Raw genomic sequence first — 27,500 nt, 5'->3', positions numbered from 1 at the left:
GACGTGTATCCCAATGAAGGCGGAAGTGCAGTGCTGAAGGCTTTTTTTTTTTTTTAACAAATCTTTATAACAGTCATGACAATATACATTACAATACAAAACAAGACAAACAAACAAACACAAACAACACAGTTATTAACAATACAACATCAGAGCCAGGGGGGATTAGATTACTAACAGAAAACATTAAAGAGTGAACACAAAGCAACAGTTCTCCGCAGCTTTCTTATTTAGAAGTGCTGAAGGCATTTGCTGAAGGCACTCTGCGTCGCTGCCCAAGTGACGTCACTCATGTGACTCCTCCATGTCTCTCGCTGTCACTCAAGTCACTACTGGCCAATCACAGCGCGTCTTTTCCGGGACTTATGTTACGCACGCGGAATCTTGTAAGCTTCCGCTTTGCTTCCGCTAATGCTTTGCAAGGAATGTCGGGGAAATTGTGCCTTCAATGGTGACACGCGCCTCAGAGCCGGAAAGGGCGTCTACGTATATATGTCTGTGGTCATGACTCTTTGTGTGTCTGTATTCATGTGTGTCCCAGGGTGTCATGACTCTTTGTGTGTCTGTATTCATGTGTGTCCCAGGGTGTCATGACTCTTTGTGTGTCTGTATTCATGTGTGTCCCAGGGTGTCATGACTCTTTGTGTGTCTGTATTCATGTGTGTCCCAGGGTGTCATGACTCTTTGTGTGTCTGTATTCATTTGTGTCCCAGGGTGTCATGACTCTTTGTGTGTCTGTATTCATGTGTGTCCCAGGGTGTCATGACTCTTTGTGTGTCTGTATTCATGTGTGTCCCAGGGTGTCATGACTCTTTGTGTGTCTGTATTCATGTGTGTCCCAGGGTGTCATGACTCTTTGTGTGTCTGTATTCATGTGTGTCCCAGGGTGTCATGACTCTTTGTGTGTCTGTATTCATGTGTGTCCCAGGGTGTCATGACTCTTTGTGTGTCTGTATTCATGTGTGTCCCAGGGTGTCATGACTCTTTGTGTGTCTATTCATGTGTGTCCCAGGGTGTCATGACTCTTTGTGTGTCTGTATTCATGTGTGTCCCAGGGTGTCATGACTCTTTGTGTGTCTGTATTCATGTGTGTCCCAGGGTGTCATGACGCTTTGTGTGTCTGTATTCATATGTGTCCCAGGGTGTCATGACTCTTTGTGTGTCTGTATTCATGTGTGTCCCAGGGTGTCATGACTCTTTGTGTGTCTGTATTCATGTGTGTCCCAGGGTGTCATGACTCTTTGTGTGTCTGTATTCATGTGTGTCCCAGGGTGTCATGACTCTTTGTGTGTCTGTATTCATGTGTGTCCCAGGGTGTCATGACTCTTTCTGTGTCTGTATTCATGTGTGTCCCAGGGTGTCATGACTCTTTGTGTGTCTGTATTCATGTGTGTCCCAGGGTGTCATGACTCTTTGTGTGTCTGTATTCATGTGTGTCCCAGGGTGTCATGACTCTTTGTGTGTCTGTATTCATGTGTGTCCCAGGGTGTCATGACTCTTTGTGTGTCTGTATTCATGTGTGTCCCAGGGTGTCATGACTCTTTGTGTGTCTGTATTCATGTGTGTCCCAGGGTGTCATGACTCTTTGTGTGTCTGTATTCATGTGTGTCCCAGGGTGTCATGACTCTTTGTGTGTCTGTATTCATGTGTGTCCCAGGGTGTCATGACTCTTTGTGTGTCTGTATTCATGTGTGTCCCAGGGTGTCATGACTCTTTGTGTGTCTGTATTCATGTGTGTCCCAGGGTGTCATGACTCTTTGTGTGTCTGTATTCATGTGTGTCCCAGGGTGTCATGACTCTTTGTGTGTCTGTATTCATGTGTGTCCCAGGGTGTCATGACTCTTTGTGTGTCTGTATTCATGTGTGTCCCAGGGTGTCATGACTCTTTGTGTGTCTGTATTCATGTGTGTCCCAGGCTCTGCCGACGCTGGAGAGTCGTGTGAAGTTGTTGTCGGGGGAGACCGGCCTCAGCATGGAGCGCAAGATCTCTGAGGTGCAGGAGAGCGTCCGCAAAGCTAAGGTACCTGTCTGTCAAAGCTAAGGTACCTGTCTGTCAAAGCTAAGGTACCTGTCTGTCAAAGCTAAGGTACCTGTCTGTCAAAGCTAAGGTACCTGTCTGTCAAAGCTAAGGTACCTGTCTGTCAAAGCTAAGGTAGCTGTCTGTCAAAGCTAAGGTACCTGTCTGTCAAAGCTAAGGTAGCTGTCTGTCAAAGCTAAGGTACCTGTCTGTCAAAGCTAAGGTACCTGTCTGTCAAAGCTAAGGTACCTGTCTGTCAAAGCTAAGGTACCTGTCTGTCAAAGCTAAGGTACCTGTCTGTCAAAGCTAAGGTACCTGTCTGTCAAAGCTAAGGTACCTGTCTGTCAAAGCTAAGGTACCTAACTGCCTGTCTGTCCATCCGTCCGTCCCGTCCGTCAGTCTGCCTGTCTAATAAAACCTAATTTGGTTTTAGTCACATTTTAGTTACCTGGAATGTTTTAGTGTTAGTCTAATTGTAGTCGACTAAATGTCATGCGATTTTAGTCGACTAAATCTACAGTTGATTTAGTCGACTAAAATGTATTTTGGCGGGCCTTGATGTCGTTGTAATGGCTGATTTTACAATTGCTGAAAATAGTGTGTGTGTGTGTGTGTGTGTGTGTGTGTGTGTGTGTGTGTGTGTGTGTGTGTGTGTGTGTGTGTGTGTGTGTGTGTGTGTGTGTGTGTGTGTGTGTTTTGTGTGTGTGTGTGGCAGGTGAGCAGGGTGCGAGCGGAGGCGCGGCTAGCCCTCCTATCACAGAGTGGCGTGGGGGCGGAGCAGTGTCTGAGAGCCGCCATGTCGCACGCCCAGGAAGAGCTGGAGAGAGAGAGACGACTCAGCCAGCAGAGACGAGCTACGGACGACTTCTCTGTACGACCGCACGCACGCACGCACGCACGCACGCACGCACGCACGCACGCACGCACGCACGCACACTCTGAAGTTCTGAACTCGACCCGTTGTTTGGGAAACCATGTCTAACGTAATGGTTCAGTACACTGTACTGTACTGTACTGTACTGTACTGTACTGTACTGTACTGTACTGTACTGTACTGTACTGTACTGTACTGTACTGTACTGTACTGTACTGTACTGTACTGTACTGTACTGCAGGGTTTCTCAAAATGGGTGCCTTAACCCAAGTCCAACAGTGCCTCAAAATACTTGGATAATGTCACTTGCACTTTACTTGTTGCGTTAGTTTCAGAAGAATTCAAGTTTCTTCACCAAAAATCGTATGTACTGTACTGTACTGTACTGTACTGTACTGTACTGTACTGTACTGTACTGTACTGTACTGTACTGTACTGTACTGTACTGTACTGTACTGTACTGTACCGGTACAGTGTGGACTCTGTTTTGCAGGAGGAGGATGAGTTTGAGCTGACAGACTTGGAGGATTACGCTGATGACAGTGGAGACATCTTTGTTGATCCCTCCTCCTCCTCCACCCCCGGAGTCTACGTGTACCCCGCCCCCTGCCGAGTCATCTATAACTACCAGGTAGTGCACTGCACACGCACGCACGCACGCACGCACGCACGCACGCACGTGGGTTCTCTCCATAATATTCCTTGCACTACACAGTAGTATGGAGACCGATACTACTGTGGGTCTACAGAACTTTGAATGGCCAAAATACATTTGTTTTTTTGTTTTTTTGTGGCTTTCGCCTTTATTTTATATATTTTTTATGGAGGGACAGACAGTAGGCTGACAGGAAATGGGGGAGAGAGATGGGGGGGAAGACATGCAGGATTACCAGCCAAGGTGCCTGGACCGCTGAGCCACGGCCCAGGCCTAAAATACATGTGTGATTTATGTTATCATGAACCTTCCAGACCTGTCAGGCAGTGATTGATGTTATCATGAACCTTCCAGACCTGTCAGGCAGTGATTGATGTTATCATGAACCTTCCAGACCTGTCAGGCAGTGATTGATGTTATCATGAACCTTCCAGACCTGTCAGGCAGTGATTGATGTTATCATGAACCTTCCAGACCTGTCAGGCAGTGATTGATGTTATCATGAACCTTCCAGACCTGTCAGGCAGTGATTGATGTTATCATGAACCTTCCAGACCTGTCAGGCAGTGATTTATGTTATCATGAACCTTCCAGACCTGTCAGGCAGTGATTGATGTTATCATGAACCTTCCAGACCTGTCAGGCAGTGATTTATGTTATCATGAACCTTCCAGACCTGTCAGGCAGTGATTTATGTTATCATGAACCTTCCAGACCTGTCAGGCAGTGATTTATGTTATCATGAACCTTCCAGACCTTGTTTTTGGCAGCAAATTTCTATTTCAGTTTTATTTATAGTCTCTTGAATAGTTTTCACTTAGTTTTAGTCACATTTTAGTTGTTGATGCCGTCATAATGGCTGATTTTACACTTGCTGAAAATAGCCAATCTACAAGCTCACAACGCGTCGCAACGCGTCGCAACGCGACGCGTTGTGAGCTTGTAGATCGGCTATTTTCAGCATGCAACCAAGTGTAACATGACTTATACTGGATCTCTTGTCCACCCGTCCTTTCCTAACATTTTAGTCTAGTTTTTATTTGTTGACGAAATTGTCAGTATATTTAGTCTTAGTTTTAGTCATCATAGCTTAGTTTTCATTTAGTTTCCATTTAGTTTTCGTCAGTGGAAAAAGGTAGTCGACGAACATTTTTCGTCTTATATTTAGTCGACGAAAACAACTGTCAGTTGATCTGGGAAAGGAAAGGATCTGCTTTCTGTCCCTAAAACCACACATAACCGTTACGTTAAGCAGCATTTACAGCTAGTTTAGTTAGAACAGTGCATGGTTCTCAAACGTTTTCATGTCAACTTGTCAAGGACCCCCAAATTGACACTTATTAGCCTGTTCGACATGCATTAGGCTACAGACTCCCATTTAATAGCATTTATATCTCTGGGACCCCCAATTTATATTCTATCTATGTGAATTCAACTCTGAGAGTTAGTGGAGCAGATTACTGAAACGATCGTTCACTTGAAGGTACAAGCACCAAATTTGGCACACAAGTGCTTCAGAACCTACTCTCTCAGAAAAGTACGTTGTCCACTTGAAAAAACTAAATGGCCACCATTTTTCAAGATGGCCGCCTTTCAAAATGTTTTAAACAGTGTTTGAACTATAGTTTGATTGAATAATCCTATTGTGATGGCCTATACATCGAAATGTATGTTTCTGAGTATGAGAAATCCAATTCTGCATTTAGCAAATCAAAATTATTGAATATTATGATGATACAATGGGAATTAAACAAAAAGATGGGGCAGATTAAGTCAATATTCCATAAGAATCTTTCACTTGGTGGTACAAGCACCAAATTTGGCACACATGATGTCCAGGATGTACTTTCTATGAAAAGCATGTTATCCAGCTGAAAATCCAAGATGGCTGCCAGTTTTCAAGATGGCTGCCTCGTCAAATGCAAAAAAACAAAACAACAAAAAGGTTTTCGAAGTAAAATTTAAATGTGTTAATGATCCAAACATCAACATGAATGTATTCTGACTAAGAACTCAATGGTGTTGGAATTGAATTCCAATATGGCCACCAGTTTGCAAGATGCAGCTATTACGTGACTCAAAATTAGCGTTTTCGGAAGCTGTCTGATCATAGATATTGTTGAAGGGCAACATCATTCATTGATCATGCATTGAAATGCTGTGGTCAAGCTCTATTGGTTTGTATTTTTTGTATTATATAAGAGTGATGTCAAAGCACAACCAGGAGCACACTGGTGACATCACTGCTGTTAGACTCAGCATGGGGTTCAGTGTTGGCTTGTAGCGTACTAACTGTAGTTGTGGTTTACCAACTGTTGTAGTGTACTCACTGTAATTTGTTGTAGTATACTTTAGTGTCCTAATGGTAATTAGCCCCTGTATATATCTCCACTAGAAGTTTAGTTAGTTGTAGTATTGTAGTTAGAGAGCCGCACCTGAATTGACAAGATGTGCCAGCGTGGGAGAGCTGAGACAAGGGTAACGGAACTTCAGTTACCTGGATGGTGTACAGATCGCACAGGACTTAAATGGCACTGGATGAACGGTCGGGCTAGGTGTAGGGCACCAGATGCTTGAACCTAGATCAAGGTTCAAGGTTGGACTGTATTGTTACATCTTGTGTACAGGACAGGTACATAAGAGTAAAACTTATTTTAGTTTGGCTTCCTTACAGACAATGCAGCGGCATAGATGGCAAACAACAAAAAACACAGCAAGCACAGCAATAAATAAAGAATAAGAATAAAGAGTGCTAGAAAAATAGTAACATATACATGTGCATGTTTTCCCTGTAGTAGCAAAGTTAGGTAAACCTTCGCCATGGTTCTTATAAGTTCGTTCATGTATCTGATTGTTTGGGGAAAGAAGCTTATTTGCAGTCTATTTCCAGTGGCTTTGAGACTGAAAACGTGTTCCATGTGGCAGCATCCGCAAGTATCTCTGCGGTTGGGATGGCATGAGTCCCTCATAAGTCCACGAGCTTTGCTGACACAACGATCGTCATACAGGGCTTCGATGGGGGGGGAGATCACATCCGCTGCACTCTTCGAATTTTTGCATGTCCTTCACCAGGATCATTCTGAATTTCAGCTGCTCTCTTAGTGGAAAACTGGAGTTTCCGTTGCTAAACATTTGGCCGACAATTTTGGTACTTTTTGGTACTAACTAACTTTGTACTGTTTTGCTTCAATGTATCTTCACTGCCACCTCCATCATCCAATCTGGATGAGTCTAACATGATGGGCACGACCGTTATCCACTGTATCGGATAGGCAAAATCAACCGTTATCAGCACCTTGGAATACAGCCAATATGGCCATACTGGCATACTCACCCTTGGCTGAACGTGTCATTTCCAACTCTATTGTCGGCGCATGGAAACTACGGGCTACTAATATATACTATTCTCTGCCTATCGGGACGTAACTCGGACGGCACTGAGTCGGGTCTGGTGGCCGTCGCAGCGCTCGGCACGTTGCCTCACGTGGCTCAAGGCCACCAGACACGGCGCGCCTCCGTCATTGACATCAGTGACACAAAAATACCATTATCACCCGTCACAATAGGTGATAATGACATACTGAAACAGTGAGTATGCCAGTATGGCCATATTGGCCGTATTCAAAGGTGCTGATGATGGATGATTTCGCCTATCCAATACAGAGATAACGGTCGAATGGGGTGGAAATACGGGGAGACTTCAACTCCTCTTTCGTATCTGTTTGACACACTTCCTCCATTCATACGGTTAAAGGCCGAGGGCTATATCCTTTTACCACCCAACCGTACAAAACATCAAAGCACATTGAAATATGGGATGCATCTAGGTTCAAGCATCTGGTGCCCTACACCTAGCCCGACCATTCATCCAGTGCAAGTCCTGTGCGATCTGTACACCATCCAGGTAACTGAATCCCTGTTACCCTTGTCTCAGCTCTCCCACGCTGACACATCCTGTCAATTCAGGTGCGGCTATCAACTACAATGCTACAACTAACTAAACTTCTAGTTGAGATATATACAGGGGCTTATTAGATAGCATTTAGGACACTAAAGTATACTACAAACTACAGTGATTACACTACAACAGTTAGTAAACCACAACTACAGCTAGTATGCTACAAGCAGACACTGAACCCCATGCTGAGTCTCACAGCAGTGATGTCACCAGTGTGTCCTGGTTGTGCTTTGACATCACTCTTATATAAAAAAATACAAACCAATAGAGCTTGATCACAGCATTTCAATGAATGATGTTGCCCTTCAACAATATCGGTGATCAGACAGCTTCCGAAAACGTTAATTTTGAGTTGCGTAATAGCCGCCATCTTGAAAACTGACGGCCATATTGGAATTCAATTATTGACACCATTGAGTTCTTCCCGTCAGAATACATTCATTTTGATGTTTGGATCAATAAGTGGATCACACATTTCTGTTCATTAAAGTTATACGTATTTATTTGACGAGGTGGCCATCTTGAAAACTGGCGGCCATCTTGGATTTTCAGCTGGATAACGTACTTTTCTTAGAAAGTACATCCTGGACATAATTTGTGCCAAATCTGGTGCTTGTACCACCAAGTGAAGGATTATTATGGAATATGGACTTAATCTGCCCCACTTTATCGTTTAATTCCCATTGTATCATCATAATATTAAATAGTTTTGCAGAATTGGATTTATCATACTCAGAAACATATATTTCGATGTATAGGCCATCAAAATAGGATTTTATAGCTCAATATAGCTCAAACACTGTTTAAAACGACCTTGAATGGTGGCCATCTTGAAAAAGAGGTGTCCATTTTGTTTTTTTCAAGTGGACAACGTACTTTTCTGAGAGAGTAGGTTCCGAAGCACTTGTGTGCCAATTTTGGTGCTTGTACCATCAAGTGAACGATTCTTATGATATATTGACTTAATCTGCTCCACTAAGTGTACAAATGGAACCAAATGGACCCGTCAGGGTCTGAGTTACAGACCCATAAGGGTCCATTTGGTTCTTATGCCATCTATCATTTAGCCGGGGACCCTTGGAACTCCCTCGAGGACCCCTGGGGGTCCCCGGACCCCACTTGGGGAACCGCTGAGTTAGAACAGACTCCCAGAAAACTGCAGGTCTGCTTCCGCTCTTATTTATGTATATACACAACTTCAGACCTTTCTGTTTGCCGCTGCATTTGATTGAGTTCTTTTTCTTTTTATTTCTCTTCTGTATCTGTATGATATATTTTTTACTTACTTTAGTTTTATGCATCCTCATTCAGTAACATTTAGACCTGTTTAGACGATTCTAAAAATGTCTTCTAAACCTTATGTTTGTCGTTATCAAACATTTTCATGTCAAGGACCCCCAAATATATGTAATTGGCCACCAACCCCCCATCTGAAAATACGTGGTTCCAGGGACCCCCCCCCCCCCCCCCCCCCCAGAAGCAAAGATTTTAGTTAAAATCTTTGGATATATATTCAAAGATTTGCGACACATTTTCACGATTTTTCAAAAATAGCAGACCTACAAGCTTGTAGCACGGCACAATAGCTAAAGCATAATAACATAATGCTTAAAACACCAAAAGGGGTTCCTGCCCAGAATGGGTTAATATATAGTATATTTGTATAATTGTGTAATTGTGTTTCCTTTGCTTGATGTTTTGTGTAAAGCACATTGAATTGCCTCGTTGCTGAAGTGTGCTCTACGATTACAATTGCCTTGCCTTGCCTTGCCTATAGGCAAGCCAATCGGATGAGCTGTCAATCACGGAAGGGGAGGAGCTTCAGGTGGTTGAGGATGGTGACGTGGAAGACTGGCTGAAGGTGAGACGCTGCCCCCTGCTGCCAGGACGTAGCACACGGAGCGCTCAACACACATTTCAGATTTGTACTGACGGGATAAGGGATAAGCCCCTTGAGAAGCAGCATCTCACTCATGAAACAGGAACACGATACATAGAAACACACAGAAACAGGTAGTATATACAGATACATAGAAACATACAGTACACAGAAACAGGTAATATACAGATACATATAAAACAACAAACAAAAAAAGTGTAGCCCTGCTACACCGCCCTAACCCCCCCACCGCACACAGGAGTATAGGCTAAGAGACTCATTATTGCGCTGCTGACTGATTGTTATAATAGTCCTAGGACTAACATTTCCAAGAATATCCTGGAAACGTTTTGAAATTGCATTGGAAAACATTGTGTTCTCTGCAGGCCTGTAAGTATTTACTCTAGTACATTGTGTTACTTCCTTACAGGCCTGTAACTCCTGTGGTCAGGTGTATAAGTATTTACTCTAGTACAACTTCCTTACAGGCCTGTAATTCCTGTGGTCAGGTGTATAAGTATTTACTCTAGTACAACTTCCTTACAGGCCTGTAACTCCTGTGGTCAGGTGGGCTATGTTCCAGAGCGCTACGTGCAGTTCCTGTGTGTGCCATTAGAGGGCGCCGCCACCCAGCTGGACGGCTCATTCAGCTCTGGCTCCTCCTCCTCTGCCGGTCACATGACCAGGACCAAGAGGACAGGTAGCGTTTGTTATGTTTGCGGGAGGGTTAATCAGTGTTGTTTTTGGCAGCAAATTTCTATTTTAGTTTTAGTCATAGTCTCTTGAATGGCTTTCATTTAGTTTTAGTCACATTTTAGTCACCTGGAATGTTTTAGTGTTAGTCTAGTTTTAGTCGACTAAATGTAATAAGATTTTAGTCGACTAAATCTACAGTTGATTTAGTCGACTAAAATGTATTTTGATGCTGTTGTAATGACTGTTTTTACACTTGCTGAAAATAGCCGATCTACAAGCTCACAGCGCGTCGCGCTGCGACGCGTTGTGAGCTTGTAGATCTGCTATTTTCAGCATGCAACCAAGTGTAAAATGACTCATATTGGATCTCTTGTCCACTAGTCCCTTCCTAACATTTTAGTCTAGTTTTTATTTGTTGACGAAATTGTCAGTATATTTAGTCTTAGTTTTAGTCATCATAGGTTAGTTTTCATTTAGTTTCCATTTAGTTTTCGTCAGTGAAAAAAGGTAGTCGACGAACATTTTTCGTTTTAGTTTTAGTCGACGAAAACAACACTGGGGTTAATAATATATGATAATAATATCTAAACAGATAATGTGCCACAAAATCATGAACACAGCGTCCGCTTACCATGAGAAGCTTCACACACACACTGCTAGCAGGCGAAGGAAGAACCACATTTCCAAAGTCCGCGGGCCCCGGGGTAAGCAACCCGGCCTGGCGGAGACCGGCGCTCCAAGGTGGAGCAGCAGCACACTATTCTGCTTTTATATAGTTTCAGTTAAATACATTTAGTTCGTTTTACTTTTGTCTTAGTTTTATTCAAATGTAATATCCCTGTTGTGTGCGCGTGCATGCGTGCGTGCGTGCGTGTGTGTGTGTGTGTGCGCACTTTTTAGACTTAGATAGCATTTGAAAGACTTATAGCATGTCATGTAGACAGCACAATAATTGCATTGTATGTAGTCATAGCACATCATAGTACATATGTATAGCATAGTATAGTATATATGTATAGTTAATATGTATAGTGTCATTATATAGATATGTTCTAGTTACGTTCTTAGCTTACGCATGTTTCTTGATAAATGCATTTTATATATGTGATGTATTCCCATACTTTTGTTCTTGCCTAATGTAAGTCGCTCTGGATTAAGAGCGTCTGCTAAATGCCTAAATTGTAATTGTAAATTGTGTGCGTGTGTGTTCAGGTGTCGCCAGGGCCTTGTACACCTACCAGGCTCAGAGTCCAGACGAGTTGTCCTTTAACGAGGGAGCCATCATCCACCTGCTGCGCTGTCGTCGCGGACAGGTGACAAACCTTTTAATTTCAAGGACCCCCATAACTCTGAAAGTGTACAGTTGGAGGCCATCGATATTGTCCTATTCTTTTTGCTGAGGTTTGCGTGATCTGCGCAAAAGGACAGTTAACCCATTTTGGGCAGGAACCCCTTTTGGTGTTTTAAACATTATGTTATAATTTAGCTATTGGAAAATAGCAGATCTACAAGCTCAAAAATAGCAGACCTACAAGCTCGTAGCGCGCCACTCGGTGGCGCGCTACGTAGCTTGTAGGTCTGCTATTTTTGAAAAATCGTGAAAATATTTATTTCAGAAAACTGGAGGATTTAGAAGGATTTAAAAAAAAATTTAGGTCAGGTCTAAATGGGTCAAATGATAAGGGACAATTTCGGTGGCACCCAACTGTACAAATGGAACCAAATGGACCCGTAAAGGGTTCATTTGGTTCCATTTGTACACTCTCAGATTTACACACCCGTATACGGGACCATTGGGAAACCCACTCAAGGACACTTTGAGACCCACTGGTGTAGCTGTGTGTTTCCAGTGAGCCAACATGCACAATAGCAGCACCCTGACTCTGTTTGACCATTGCTGTATGCATTATTATTTTTATCCCACGATTTTGTAACCCATTTTTCACCCCTGTGTCAATTATCTAATGTGATCCTGGGCTCTACACACCCTCCGCCAACCTAGTCCCCATATATGGGGGACATGGGGAGAGCAACGGACTTGAACTCATGCTTCCTTCATGCATGAGTGTCCAAGTCGCTCCTTTACACCTGACAGGGTGGGGAGTTTCCCTGGTTGGACGTTAGCACGTGGAAGGAACACGTTATTCCAACCAGTTCCTTTCCCCTCCATCAGGCGCACCGGCTGGCCAGGGGGAGGCAGTATAGAGACCACTTGGCAGAATTACATGCATCTTACATGCGTCTACTCGCAACCGTTTAGGAGCTGCACGACGACCCAATATAGAGCGCTGCAGTCCCAGGAGGACCCAGGAAATGATTCCCCGTTCATTTTCCTCATAGACATTTCAAAAAGTATTTATTTAAAGACCTTTTAAAGCCTCGTACAAAGCCAACTCTTGTCGTGACAAATCATGACAACAAAGTAACACAATTCTTTTTGGGCCGAACAAATAATTAGAAAGAAGAAAAAAACACTTTTTTGTTGTTGTTTTTCTTCTTTGTAATTATTTGTTCTGCCCAAAATATTGTGTGTGTTGTCATGATGTGTCACAACTCCATTTGGCTTTGTCCGTGGCGTAAAACGTCTTTAAATAAATACTTTTTGAAAAGCCTATGGGTGAAAATGAACGGGGAATTCACTTCTGGTTTCTCTCGTCGCCATGAAAGGGGGCGGGACTGCAACGCTCTATGGGTGTGGCTTGGGCTTACTAATACATTGATCTACTGGCGGTGAGTAAAGGGGTGGGGACACTGATTGACTGGCGGTGGGTGAGTTAAGGGGCGTGTCTCTTCTCAGGTGGACGACGGCTACTGGGAGGGAGAGCTGGACGGACGCATGGGAGTCTTTCCCTCGCTGGTGGTGGAGCGCCTCCTAGTGGAGACACAGGAGGAGGAGGAGGAGGCCGCAGCGGGGGAGGAGGAAGAAGAGGAGGAGGAGGAGGTGACACTTTGACCATTCACCTAAACTTTAGGTGTAAACTAGGGCATTCACTTCTAGTCATGTTTACTAGTTGCCTAGTTTACTAGTCGACTAGTTGTTTAACTACCTATTAAATACCTGTTTAAATACCTATAGTGACTATATAACTATAATCTACCTGATCTTGCGTCTACAAATTATTTTCTTATCAACTAGTCAACTAGTACCAACTAGTCGACTAGTTGAATAGTCGACTAGTTGCTTAAAGCCCTAGTGTAAACCACTGGTTTAGACCAGTGCTTCTCAACCAGAGGCCCGGTAGCAGCATTCCTTTTCGGGTTTATGATCCGGTCGGGAGGCACTGAGTGCCGCACTATGAACTTGTAGGTCTGCTATTTTTGAAAAATCGTGAAAATCTTGAATATATATTATTACAGAGTGAACATTTTAACTCATATCTTTGCTTCTGGGGAGGTCCCTGGAACAACACATTTTCAGATGGGGGGGTGGAGGGGGGGGCAGAGGCATATTACATATAATGTTTGGGGTCCTTGACAAGAAATTGAGCACCACTGATACAGAAACAAATTTCGATGTCAGGCCTAAATGTATTAAATGTCTTTTTGTCCTTTTTTCAGACACTTATCACCCCAACCCTCCCTTCCTTTTCTCCACCCATCCCCATCTCCACCCCCAACGCTGGCTACTGCTCTGCCCACAGCACTCCACCTCCACCTAGTGGCGTAGAGGACGCACTGCAGGCTGTGTCTGGAGAGCAGCACAGACTAGTGACAGACAGCAGAGCAGGTGAGACGGGCCTGAAGCTGCTATAAGCAATAATATGTCAACATTTTAATGACTTTGTTTTTTTGTTTTTTTTTTGTATTCTTCAGACAGCCAGCAATAAGTAAAACGCTCCCAAAAGACCAATGACAAAGCTTCTAGGAACATCTTTGAATGCAGATTGTGGCCCCTAGATGTGTCACAGAGACTACATTTTTGTTGGGAGCGTTTTACCCATTGCTGGCTGTCTGAATACCAAATAGAAATAAAAAGGTAATTAAAATGAGGACATATTATTGCTTACAGCAGCTTTAACACACCGCTGGTGCCCCCCCCCCCCCCCCCCCCCCAAAAAAAAAAATTGCCCCGTGTTAGGATCATTACGGTACAGCGAAAATAGCGGATCTACAAGCTCACAATGTGACTCACAACCCTCACGCTCACTCAGATCAGCCAACACAGAGAGGCTGGCAGAACGTTCACTAAAAACACCACAACACTCCACACGTCCCACACTCTTCTCTCTCTTCTGGCTCCAAAACTATGAATGAACTTCTTCCCATTGCAATCAGAGATGCAGACTCACTCCCAATCTTCGTCCACCATAGTCTGAAAACCCACCTCTTCAGAATCCATCTCACTTGCCCTAGCCTTGATGACCTTACAGGCGAATGCAAAGGCTCGACTTAATGTAATTCAGATACTGTAGCATTGTATCTAGACATAGCACTATAGTGTATACTGTACAGATATTCTATAGACAGATGTTAGTTTCTCAGCTTGCTTATGATTCTTGAGGATTATTTCTATGTAGAGTGTCTGCTAAATGTCTGTCTGTCTGTCTGTCTGTCTGTCTGTCTGTCTGTCTGTCTGTCTGTCTGTCTGTCTGTCTGTCTGTCTGTCTGTGCAGAAAGTGCAGGGAGTGAGCACAGTTCTCCAGATCTCTCTAACAGACAGCTACGACCAGTGAGTGAACACGCACGCACGCACGCACGCACGCACGCACGCACGCACGCACGCACGCACGCACGCACGCACGCACGCACGCACGCACGCGCAAAAGGCACCTTTGAACCTGAACTTTGGGTCTTTATTTTGCAGTGTCGAGCGCCGCCTCCTCCCCCAACCCAGAGGTTCTTTCCTGTCCAATGAGAGACGCCGAAATCTGTCCTATCCAATGAGAGACACCGAAATCTGTCCTATCCAATGAGAAGAGACACACCAACATCTCCCCCCCATCCAATGAGATTCAGACACAAATTCTTCCTTGTTGGAAGGTGTAGCCTGCATAGACATACAAAGGTAGACACCTGCTTCAGCTCTGGGGCTTGTGTCTGGGGCAAGCTTTCCGCAGATTCCTTGCGAAGCATAGCGGAAGCAAAGTGGAAGCTTGCCAAGTAGCCTGAGCTGCTTGGTCTTTTCTCATCTATTTATTATTTTTCTTATTTTTTATAGCCTTATTTTGTGGGATGTTTTTTTTTTTTATATATATTTTTGCTATTAAACTGGCCTATACGCTGTGCATAATTCTGTACATAAATACCACAAACGGCATTCTTGGATTTTTGTTTTGCCTTCAAGCCGTTGGATCAACAAGATGGATTTCAACCTTTTTGAAATGTGTTGTTACTGGACCATTACACACTGGTGAAGACATTTCTTGGTACAGACTATCATATGAGTCGCAAACCATACAGATACACCTCCCTGACAATAACGCAGAGACAGCTTGTTTATTTTTGGACCACAATGCTTTATATGAAACGATTTTTAGATGGCCCCATGTTATTCTCCATAGAGAAATTACTTCCGTGAACCAGGCAGAACCAGGGGATGAGCGAGTGACGTCAGGACTTCGGCGCTCTGTGACACTGCATTCATGTCTCGTAACATATAGTGGCAGACTGGCAGTGAATCAGCAATGAATGAATGCCCCCCGTGACGTCATGTGGCAGTGGAGGCCCCTTACTTCACACAAGTGTGATTTTTCTTTCTCCACTTTTGATATATGTATTGTAATTATATACAATTGTCTATTGACGATATGCACACGGCTGCCATCTTGCCAGCAAGGTGCTAACTAGGTAGGTGCAACTTCCCATAGACAGAAAAGTCCTATCTAATTGTATTAAACAACATCAAACTCACCAACATTGGAGCTGTACGAAAAGCTTGAATTGTCCTCTTTGCAAAGTGTTTGTTTCATAAAAATCCACCGTAGACATGTTATGAGCTACTTCCTGTCAAGAAATTCCTTGCAGATGATTATTTTTCTAAGTGTCAGAGTTTGGAAGCACATCAGTAAAGCAACCTCCTGCTGCCTCCTGCATTATGTGCAAATTCAAAACAGGTGGTAGGCTATACATGGGCTGTTGAGTGATAGTCAACAAGCACTTCCAAACTCCAGCAAAAATAATCATTGCAGATAGAAAGAGGATAATTCAAGCTTTTTTTCCGTACAGCTGCAATGTTGGTGAGTTGTTATTTTAATAATACAATTAGATAGGACTTTTCTGTTTGGATGAATGGGCTGTAGTTAGCACCTTGCTGGCAACTTGGCGTGTGCATATTGTCAATAGGCCTATCTCACAGCCCGTTTTTCACGCCCACTTCCGGTAAATAGTGGTGACTTTAACATGAGCATTTACACGTTTTTTTCTCTGGAGAATCTAAGTACATTTTCTAATGTAAAAATGTGACAGACCAATATTATTATGAAGCAAACAATATGGTAAATCAGCTCGAACAGATAGAACAAACCTTACCTTGAGAAAACAAAAGTTGTAGACTTCTTAAATTACCTCTGTTAACATGAAGCGTCTATGGAGTGACGTCACGCTATCACCACTAACCCCGAAAGGGGGCGTATTAAGGGGGGCGGGGACATTCTGTGAGATAGGCTTATTAGGAACAAATCACACCAGGTTTGGATCATTTCTGAGCAGTGTGGCACAAACTGTAAAGTGCCAAACGTGGCAACAGAATCCCTGGAACAACATATTTTCAGATGGAGTGTCTTTACCAGGCAGTATTGCAGACTATTCTATTCCTTCCCCCTGCATCTCTCAGAAAGCCCATATGGTTCTGGAGCATTGAGGACAACATGGCAGCGATCTGTCCGTCTCTCAGAAAGCCCATATGGTTCTGGAGCATTGAGGACAACATGGCAGCGATCTGTCCGTCTCTCAGAAAGCCCATATGGTTCTGGAGCATTGAGGACAACATGGCAGCGATCTGTCCGTCTCTCAGAAAGCCCATATGGTTCTGGAGCATTGAGGACAACATGGCAGCGATCTGTCCGTCTCTCAGAAAGCCCATATGGTTCTGTGTGGATGAATGAAGTGAGTTCACTGTTGGAGAGATATAGCTCTCGTTTGTTGCATTTCTTACTGGTCGTTGTGATGAATGTTATACAGCTTCCTGTTTGCCTTGAAACTGAATGGACATTGTGTGTTCTGTGCAGCACACAGTTTAATTACCTCAGTGGTAATCAAGGAGATAATGCAGTCACAGTGTTCAATACTGTAGTTTGTCTGTATGTTTTCTTATACTCTTAAAGCTGCAATAAGCAATAATATGTCAACATTTGAATTTGGGTATTCAGACATCCAGCAATGGGTAGAACGCTACCAAAAAAAGTTTAGTCTCTGTGACACATCTAGGAGTCGCAATCTGCATTAAAAGATTTTCCTAGAAGCTTTGTCATTGGTATTCATCTGAATACCAAAAAAATAAAAAGGGCATTACAATTTTGACATTTGATTGCTTATAGCAGCTTTAATGTATGTAGTGATACAATACATATTCCCCTATATGAGTCTCATGGCTCGGCAAGGCTTACTTAGCATGCTAATCATTTATTAGTATACCTAATTGTTTGTTGTTGTCGATTGTTTAATATGTTGTTAAATATGTCATTATTTGTTTAACTGTCTGTATTGTTATTATTATGTTTTTCGTGTTGTAGACAAAAACATAACTGCCTCATCATCTGTTCTTGCTCAATGCTCATGTGTGTGCGTGCGTGCACGCGCACACATCACACACACACGCACACACACGCGCGCGCACAAACTAGGGTGACCAGATGTCCCTCTTGCGTGGGACAGTCCCACATATTTAGACCCTGTCCCACATTGTGACTGGCAGGCAATTGCATCAGTGTTCAAATGGCCTAATAGTCCCCTAATAGTTGGCCTTCTGTTGTAAAGCTCTCTCATTGTCTCTTCCTGCAAGATGTGTTTTTAAGCCTGTTAAAATAGCATAAAAATAAAGCATGATTTTAAAACAAAATGTGAGACACCAGTGGAGTTTATAAATGATAGTGTAGCATTGCGCGGAAAGCGGGGATTGAACCCGGGCCTCCCACTTGCCAGACCAACGCGCAACCTGTCGTGCCAATAGGGCTGAGCCCGATTGGCAGGACTGTTGCGGGCTGGGTCTGGGCTGGGGGCTACAATCACCCCCCCGATCTTTGAAGCGTGTCCTCGCGCTTCTCACTTCACACCGCGGACCGCCGCACACGATGTTCCTCATGTCCCTCACGCAAGGATATCACGCTTCACATCCTGCCGACTACGCCAGATTGTAGCATTGCGCGGAAAGCGGGGATTGAACCCGGGCCTCCCACTTGCCAGACCAACGCGCAACCTGTCGTGCCAATAGGGCTGAGCCCGATTGGCAGGGCTGTTGCGGGCTGGGTCTTGGCTGGGGGCTACAATAGCCAATCGGCCTATGGTCGAATATGACATCAAGGCATTTAATAGCAACTATAGTAAGTTGCTAACGCGGTACTCCAGTATCGCTTCATCCCACTTGTCCCACACAAGCGATAGGCTACTTCTGTCCCTCAAATGAATAGTTTGGATGTGGTCACCCTAGCACAAACGCACACACACATGCACGCACGCTATGGAGCTCCATTAATGACAGAACTCCCATAATTTCGCGCGACAACGTATGATTCAACACGTGCACGTATACACGCATAACAGAATGTACACTGCACACGTCACCATGCAAACGTCTCGTGTGATCGCCTGTACTGCTTTAAGTCTATGGGAAAACACGCAACGCGTTCATGCGTTGTGCACACGCACGCACCTGACGTATGCGGAGGTCATAGTTTTGGCATTATGGAGCTCTGTCTGTTTTGTTACTCACCCACGCACGCACACACGCGTGTGTGACCGTTTGTGCAATTACAAGACATTCCGCCTCAAGACCAGCACATATAGCATTTTAATATCCTGTATGTATGATACATGATTCATAATTATCTCTGTATTAAAGAATACATGTTTAACCATTGGACATTGGACTTCCCCGACATTACTTTTCCGACTCAATACGTGGCCATATCTCAGGCCGTCTGATCTGAGCTTTATAAAAGTAATAGCACTATATACGACGCACATAATGATATTGACAACAACGGCTGACACGTTATTTTACTTGTTTATAAAGCTTTAAATGGTCTCTCGCTCCCACCTATCTCCAGGACTGCTTGCCCAGGTATGTCCCAAACCGCCTCCTTAGTTCATTTTTTTTTTCATCATTTTTTCATCATTTTTTCATCATTTTTTCATCATTTTTTCATCATTTTAAGTTATTTTACTTGTTTATAAAGCTTTAAATAGTCTCTCGCTCCCACCTACCTCCAGGACTGCTTGCCCAGGTATGTCCCAAACCGCCTCCTTAGTTCATTTTTTTCATCATTTTTTCACCATTTTTTCACAATTTTTTCATCATTCTTTCAACATTTTTTTTAACATTTTTTTAAAAATGTTTCATCATTTTAAGTTATTTTACTTGTTTATAAAGCTTTAAATAGTCTCTCGCTCCCACCTAACTCCAGGACTGCTTGCCCAGGTATGTACCAAACCGGTCACAATTTTTAAAAAAAATCATCCTTTTTTCATCCTTTTTTCATCCTTTTAAGTTATTTTACTTGTTTATAAAGCTTTAAATGGTCTCTAATGAACACTAATGAAACACTAATGAACACTAATGAAACACTAATGAACACTAATGAAACACTAATGAACACTAATGAACACTAATGAAACACTAACGAACACTAATGAACACTAATGAAACACTAACGAACACTAATGAACACTAATGAAACACTAATGAACACTAATGAAACACAATTTGGAAAAAAAAAGAAAAAATGTGACCTAAGGAGGCGGTTTGGGACATACCTGGGCAAGCAGTCCTGGAGATAGGTGCGAGCGAGCAACACTTTACTTGTTTAAAAAGCTTTAAATGGTCTCTCGCTTATATCTCCAGGACTGCTTGTCCAGGTATGTCCTAAACCGCCTACTTAGGTCCTGGCCTGCTTGAAAAGCCACAAAGAATGTCATTTAAGAAATATTTGTTCACTTTATTTTCACAATTTTTCAAAAATAGCAGACCTACAAGCTCGTATATCTGCTATTTTCAGCATGCAACCAAGTGTAAAATGACTTATACAGGATCTCTTGTCCACTAGTCCCTTCCTAACATTTTATTCTAGTTCATATTCGTCAACAAAATTGTCAATATATTTAGTCTTATAGTTGTAGTCATCGTAGCTTAGTTTTCATTTAGTTTCCATTTCGTTTTCGTCAGTGAAAAACGGCAGTCGACGAACATTTTTAGTCGATATGGGTGGTATTAGCACACCAAGTCATTGTTGTTCATTTTCACACATAAAGGCCACAATAAGATGCAGGGTAAGCCTCCAGGAACATAATTTATTTAAATTCAATCACATGAACACTAGGTGGAGACCTTTTCATACTTAGTGTCTAGTCTAAGAACTGACTAGCATAGACAGACATTCTAATAGATTAGACTAGTCTAGAACTGACTAGTATTTACAGACATTCTAATAGATTAGACTAGTCTAGAACTGACTAGTATATACAGACATTCTAATAGATTAGACTAGTCTAGAACTGCAAAGACTAAGGGCACCTAAAGACCTTAGTCTACTTCATTGTAAAATTTAATGAAAAAAACAAACCATTTCAATATTTATCATGTAGAGAGTGGAAAATAAAGTGTCTATCTATCTATCTATCTATCTGTCTATCTATCTATCTATCTATCTATCTATCTATCTATCTATCTATCTATCTATCTATCTATCTATCTATCTATCTATCTATCTATCTATCTATCTATCTATCTAAAGATCTAAATATCTAAATATCTATAGATAGATATATATCTCTCTCATATATATTACATTTGAATTAATATCCATTGAATGAATTTGAATATCCAATGCTGTAATATTTAGCTGAAAGTTTTCATAAACATAAAACATCTCATAGAACTCTCTCTCTCTCTCTCTCTCTCTCTCTCTCTCTCAGCAGTCAGTGCGTATCTCTCTCTAGCAGTCACAGACAGTGCGTCTCTCTCTCTCTCTCTCTCTCTCTCTCTCTCTCTCTCGCTCTCTCTCTCTCTCTCTCTCTCTCTCTCTCTCTCTCTTAAAGCGGAGATGTGAAACGGTCACATCAGCAGCAGCACGAAGGATGGAACAACTGCTGCGGGATTAGAACACATCGGTAGGCTACACACACACACACACACACACACACACACACACACACACACACACACACACACACACGCTGTGTCACACGCTGTCACACGCACTGTCACACGCACTGTCACACGCACACACGCGCGCGCACACACACACACACACACACACACACGACTAAATTCATACTGCAGGGTCTGTAGGCTCTCGCTGTCACCGCATGGACTGACTGACCGTGAGTACACCTATAATTATCGTCCATATAAGAGTCTATACACTGCGTCGCTTGACGAAAACAGGCAAGCGACGCTATCCCTCCTGTTTATTATTATTATTCTCCAAGCGACGCTTTATTGACCGTTATACTGCATGCGGTGTCTTTGCTACAGTGTGTTATTGGTGATGATGACGATATACGCCGGCTATTAAATGCTGCGTCGACTGTTTCGGTTGGGTTTTTTGGGACTACATCTAATGCCAAATAAGGCAATTATTAAGCTGAATATGATGGTATTTATATATAGGCTAGTAGTATAGTAGTTGTTGCTACTGTGTTTTTTTATAACGGTTATAAATAACAGGGAATCATTTATTTATAAGGAGTTGTTGTGAGTGAGTTGCTGACTGACTGACTGCGTGATGTACTGTGTCCTCTAGCTATATGCGTGTGCAGTGCTAGAAATACTCTATTCAAAAGTAGGAACTACAGTATATGTTGTGTTTTTATTTTTAAGAAAATGGGGCTTAAAGTGGTTAATTCATGATATATTTGTGCATGCTTGGGTCCCAGTAGTCCCTTCCTAATGTAAGCGGAGTCAAACGTGTATACAATGTTTGAAATGTGGGCGAGTGAAAGTCATACAAAACGTCTATATGCTATATTTAGGCAGCCTATACACAGTAGGCCTGCTATAGTATAGGGTACTCAAGTTGGCCTATACCTTACTTAGTTACTGTCCCACCACTGAGAAAGTTATAGCCTACGTAATTTTTAATAATCTATAATTCAGACCTCATATTCATGGGGTAGGCTATAGTTTTACTGCTTTGGTCATTTGGACAACTTGAGAGTCTCAGCCATGCATTAATGAGGTAAACCGGAAGGCTCCAAAACACACTCAATTTCTTTCACAGACCAGCGGTTCTTGAATTCTTTGGAATAAGGTTAGGTTTAGACATAGTTTTACTGGGGTTACGTTCAGGAATAAGGTTAGGTTTGGACATAGTTTTACTGGGGTTACGTTCAGGAATAAGGTTAGGTTTAGACATAGTTTTACTGGGGTTACGTTTAGGAATAAGGTTAGGTTTAGACATAGTTTTACTGAGGTTACGTTCAGGAATAAGGTTATAGGTTTAGACATAGTTTTACTGAGGTTACGTTAAGGAATAAGGTTAGGTTTAGACATAGTTTTACTGGGGTTACGTTCAGGAATAAGGTTAGGTTTAGACATAGTTTTACTGGGGTTACGTTCAGGAATAAGGTTAGGTTTAGACATAGTTTTACTGGGGTTACGTTCAGGAATACGGTTATTAGACATAGTTTTACTGGGGTTATGTTCAGGAATAAGGTTATTAGACATAGTTTTACTGAGGTTACGTTAAGGAATAAGGTTAGGTTTAGACATAGTTTTACTGAGGTTACGTTCAGGAACAAGGTTATTAGACATAGTTTTACTGGGGTTACGTTCAGGAATAAGGTTATTAGACATAGTTTTACTGAGGTTACGTTCAGGAATAAGGTTAGGTTTAGACATAGTTTTACTGGGGTTACGTTCAGGAATAAGGTTATTAGACATAGTTTTACTGAGGTTACGTTCAGGAATAAGGTTAGGTTTAGACATAGTTTTACTGGGGTTACGTTCAGGAATAAGGTTAGGTTTAGACATAGTTTTACTGGGGTTACGTTCAGGAATAAGGTTATTAGACATAGTTTTACTGAGGTTACGTTCAGGAACAAGGTTATTAGACATAGTTTTACTGAGGTTACGTTCAGGAATACGGTTATTAGACGTAGTTTTACTGGGGTTATGTTTAGGAATAAGGTTAGGTTTAGACATAGTTTTACTGAGGTTACGTTCAGGAATACGGTTATTAGACGTAGTTTTACTGGGGTTATGTTTAGGAATAAGGTTAGGTTTAGACATAGTTTTACTGAGGTTACGTTCAGGAATACGGTTATTAGACATAGTTTTACTGGGGTTACGTTCAGGAATAAGGTTAGGTTTAGACATAGTTTTACTGAGGTTACGTTCAGGAATAAGGTTAGGTTTAGACATAGTTTTACTGGGGTTACGTTCAGGAATAAGGTTAGGTTTAGACATAGTTTTACTGGGGTTACGTTCAGGAATAAGGTTAGGTTTAGACATAGTTTTACTGAGGTTACGTTCAGGAATAAGGTTAGGTTTAGACATAGTTTTACTGGGGTTACGTTCAGGAATAAGGTTATTAGACATAGTTTTACTGGGGTTACGTTCAGGAATAAGGTTAGGTTTAGACATAGTTTTACTGGGGTTACGTTCAGGAATAAGGTTAGGTTTAAACATAGTTTTACTGAGGTTACGTTCAGGAATAAGGTTAGGTTTAGACATAGTTTTACTGGGGTTACGTTCAGGAATAAGGTTAGGTTTAGACATAGTTTTACTGAGGTTACGTTCAGGAATAAGGTTATTAGACATAGTTTTATTGGGGTTACGTTCAGGAATAAGGTTAGGTTTAGACATAGTTTTACTGAGGTTACGTCCAGGAATAAGGTTAGGTTTAGACATAGTTTTACTGAGGTTACGTTCAGGAACAAGGTTATTAGACATAGTTTTACTGAGGTTACGTTCAGGAATACGGTTATTAGACGTAGTTTTACTGGGGTTATGTTTAGGAATAAGGTTAGGTTTAGACATAGTTTTACTGAGGTTACGTTCAGGAATACGGTTATTAGACATAGTTTTACTGGGGTTATGTTTAGGAATAAGGTTAGGTTTAGACAGTTTTTCTGAGGTTAAGTTTAGGAATACCTGTCCTGCAGGTGAATAGCGTCGGATGCGACTGTGTTTCGAGGCGAGCGTGTTGGTATGCATTAATGGTAGAGAACACACTGGAGTAGCTTGGACAATAAAGTCTTTATTTTATTAAGGTGCAAAGTATACACAACTGACCTGACTGCATCTTCCTCAGAGTCAAAGTATACACAACTGACCTGACTGCATCTTCCTCAGAGTCAAAGTATACACAACTGACCTGACTGCATCTTCCTCAGAGTCAAAGTATACACAACTGACCTGACTGCATCTTCCTCAGAGTCAAAGTATACACAACTGACCTGACTGCATCTTCCTCAGAGTCATGGATGACAGAGAGGTGATAAGGGTGGCATTCAAGGCTGGGCCCAAAACACGCTTGACCCCCTTTCGGGTTCCTGCATTCGTTACTGAGGTTAAGGTTAGGAATAAATTCAGGCATAGTTTTAGGAATAAGGTTAGGTTTAGAACTTTAGTTTAGACATAGTTTTACTGAGGTTAAGTTTAGGAATAAGATTAGGTTTAGACATAGTTTTATTGAGGTTAAGTTTAGGAATAAGATTAGGTTTAGACATAGTGTTATTGAGGTTAAGTTTAGGAATAAGGTTAGGTTTAGACATAGTGTTATTGAGGTTAAGTTTAGGAATAAGATTAGGTTTAGACATAGTGTTATTGAGGTTAAGTTTAGGAATAAGATTAGGTTTAGACAGTGTTATTGAGGTTAAGTTTAGGAATAAGGTTAGGTTTAGACATAGCAGTGTTATTGAGGTTAAGTTTAGGAATAAGATTAGGTTTAGACATAGTGTTATTGAGGTTACGTTTAGGAATAAGATTAGGTTTAGACATAGTGTTATTGAGGTTACGTTTAGGAATAAGATTAGGTTTAGACATAGTGTTATTGAGGTTACGTTTAGGAATAAGGTTGGTTTAGACCAGGGGTCCTCAACTAGAAATGCTGAAGGTCCACTAATACATTTTGAAAAAGACTAAGGTCCGGTCCCATGCCACGCAGCGCGGGCCACGCAGCGCGGGCCACGCAGCGGCCAGCGGAGAGCGGGGCTCTATATCTTTTAGTACAGTCACACCAAGGCAAGCTTATACAAATCGGATCCCCTCCCAACCAACCAATACTGGGGTGCAGAGTATGGAAATAAAATGTTTCACAAATATTCCCCTCCAAAAATTCACAGCAAATGAGAGGTATTGTGTTGAGGCACAAAGAACACTTTTATTTTGTCAAGTTTAAAAAAACTCCACAGAGAGGTGGTCTGTGGTCCGGTCGTGGTCCGCGGTCCGGTCGTGGACCCCTGGTTTAGACTTTAGACATAGTTTTACGTTTAGGAATAAGGTTAGGTTTAGACTTTAGACATAGTTTTACGTTTAGGAATAAGGTTAGGTTTAGAACTTTAGTTTAGACATAGTTTTACTGAGGTTACGTTTAGGAATAAGGCTAGGTTTAGGCATATTTTTGCTGAGGTTACGTTTAGGAATAAGGCTAGGTTTAGGCATATTTTAGCTGAGGTTACGTTTAGGAATAATGCTAGGTTTAGGCATAGTTTTGCTGAGGTTACGTTTAGGAATAACCCACTGAGCATTTTTGTAGTCTAAAGACTGCTAAATGGCAACGACGTTGAATTAACCAGGCTAATCAAGGTCTAAATATAGACCGTCTATATATAGACGTTGAAACGACGTCGTTTCAACATCTAATCTAAGCCTAGACCGCTAAAAAACATTCATTTTTAGACTATTTTTACCCCATTTCTTTAGACGGTCGTCTAAAAGCAGACAATTGCTCAGTGGGAAGGCTAGGTTTAGGCATAGTTTTTCTGAGGTTACGTTAAATGGTAAATGGTAAATGGTGCATTTATATAGCGCCTTTATCCAAGGCGCTTTACATAGATTGTGCATTACATTTACCCATTCACACACACATTCATACACCGATTGCGGCGGAAGCCATGCAAGGTACCAACCAGCACATCGGGAGCAATTTGGGGTTCAGTGTCTTGCCCAAGGACACTTCGACATGTAGACAGGAGGAGCCGGGATTCGAACCGCCGACCCATGGATCATTGGACGACCTGCTCTGCCTCCTGAGCCACAGCCACCCCCCCTACGTTTAGGAATATGGTTAGGTTTAGACATAGTTTTGCTGAGGTTAAGTTTAGGAATAAGGCTGGGTTTAGACACAGTTTTACTGAGGTTAAGTTTAGGTATACCTCCTGGCGGCCACAGTTCCGAGGACATTGACCCGGGGCGAGCGTGCTTTGGGACGAACGGACATTCTTGTACTCCATTCAAATACTCACAGCAACAACCAGGGCACTGCTTTCAATTAGCCAATGGCAGTTGGCGATCACCAGTAATAAGGTTAAGTGCCCTGTCCTGTTCCCACAGCGGGCAGTCTCAGGAATGCATCAATCAATGCCAGTTTATAACACAATGCAGCAGCCTAACTGAATACATATGATATGATATATGATATAGTACTTTATTGTCAGTTCGCACTGAAATTTGTCTTGCGGCCCAGCGGCCTTGTATGCAACACATATACACACATTTGACATGACACAAAATACAGTTACATACATAGAGACATAAGGTCACAGAGCAATGTCCACAGCTCAGTCTAGTCCTGGCCAAAAGCCGGGTTAAGCCTCAAAGTCGACTGATGGACAAAATACTTCTTCAGTCTGACCTTATTGTATGCTGGAACACCATATCTCCTTCCTGAAGGCAAGGCAGCAACATATACTCTCTCCATACAAAACATGGCTAGTATTAGAGGTACTCCTTGCTAACCTTAGGATGCTGTTATCATACGTGGATGTATAGAGCCTCTGAAGTGGTTGTCCAACAATCTTTGAACAAATGTTTGTTGCAGCATTTGTGACTTTGAGGCTACAGACAAACATCCATACCAGGTGGTACTACAGTAATCGCGTGAAAAGTACTCGCGTGTTTTACTTAAGTAAAAGTATCGAATAGGCTACTGCAATGCAGAAGTCGAAATACTCTGTTACTCTGTTAAAGTAAAAGTCCGGAAGTAAAAAGTGCAAAAAGTATTGGTAAAAGAAGGGGTCATCCCTATGTTCCCCAGGTCATATGTTCCCCAGGTTCTATGTGTTATAGGTTTCTGGTTTAAGGACTTCAGTGTTTTGTACTAT

General features: G+C 42.2%; 1 protein-coding gene across 2 annotated transcripts in view; it reads left to right on the top strand.

Annotated features, from left to right (window-relative positions):
- LOC306943583 (F-BAR and double SH3 domains protein 1-like) overlaps window positions 1–14,950 on the top strand; it is a 25,357-nt gene extending 10,407 nt beyond the window's left edge. Inside the window, exons 12-21 of one of the 2 annotated variants that reach the window (XM_079530004.1) lie at window positions 1,916–2,020; window positions 2,733–2,888; window positions 3,385–3,522; window positions 9,282–9,365; window positions 9,951–10,083; window positions 11,292–11,392; window positions 12,877–13,020; window positions 13,638–13,806; window positions 14,693–14,748; window positions 14,884–14,950. In XM_079530004.1, coding sequence (XP_079386130.1) covers window positions 1,916–2,020; window positions 2,733–2,888; window positions 3,385–3,522; window positions 9,282–9,365; window positions 9,951–10,083; window positions 11,292–11,392; window positions 12,877–13,020; window positions 13,638–13,806; window positions 14,693–14,748; window positions 14,884–14,934 — 1,137 coding nt within the window. In that variant the 3' untranslated portion in view covers window positions 14,935–14,950. Of the gene's footprint in view, window positions 1–1,915; window positions 2,021–2,732; window positions 2,889–3,384; window positions 3,523–9,281; window positions 9,366–9,929; window positions 10,084–11,291; window positions 11,393–12,876; window positions 13,021–13,637; window positions 13,807–14,692; window positions 14,749–14,883 lie in introns of both variants that reach the window. The other variant, XM_079530003.1, reaches the window with a different exon arrangement.
- Window positions 14,951–27,500: the final 12,550 nt, after the last annotated feature.

Source organism: Electrona antarctica, assembly GCF_951216825.1.
Source record: "Electrona antarctica genome assembly, chromosome: 19".
Lineage (NCBI taxonomy): Eukaryota > Metazoa > Chordata > Actinopteri > Myctophiformes > Myctophidae > Electrona > Electrona antarctica.
The sequence above is the reverse complement of the archived record's forward strand: the minus strand, read 5'-3'. Positions and strand labels throughout refer to the sequence as shown.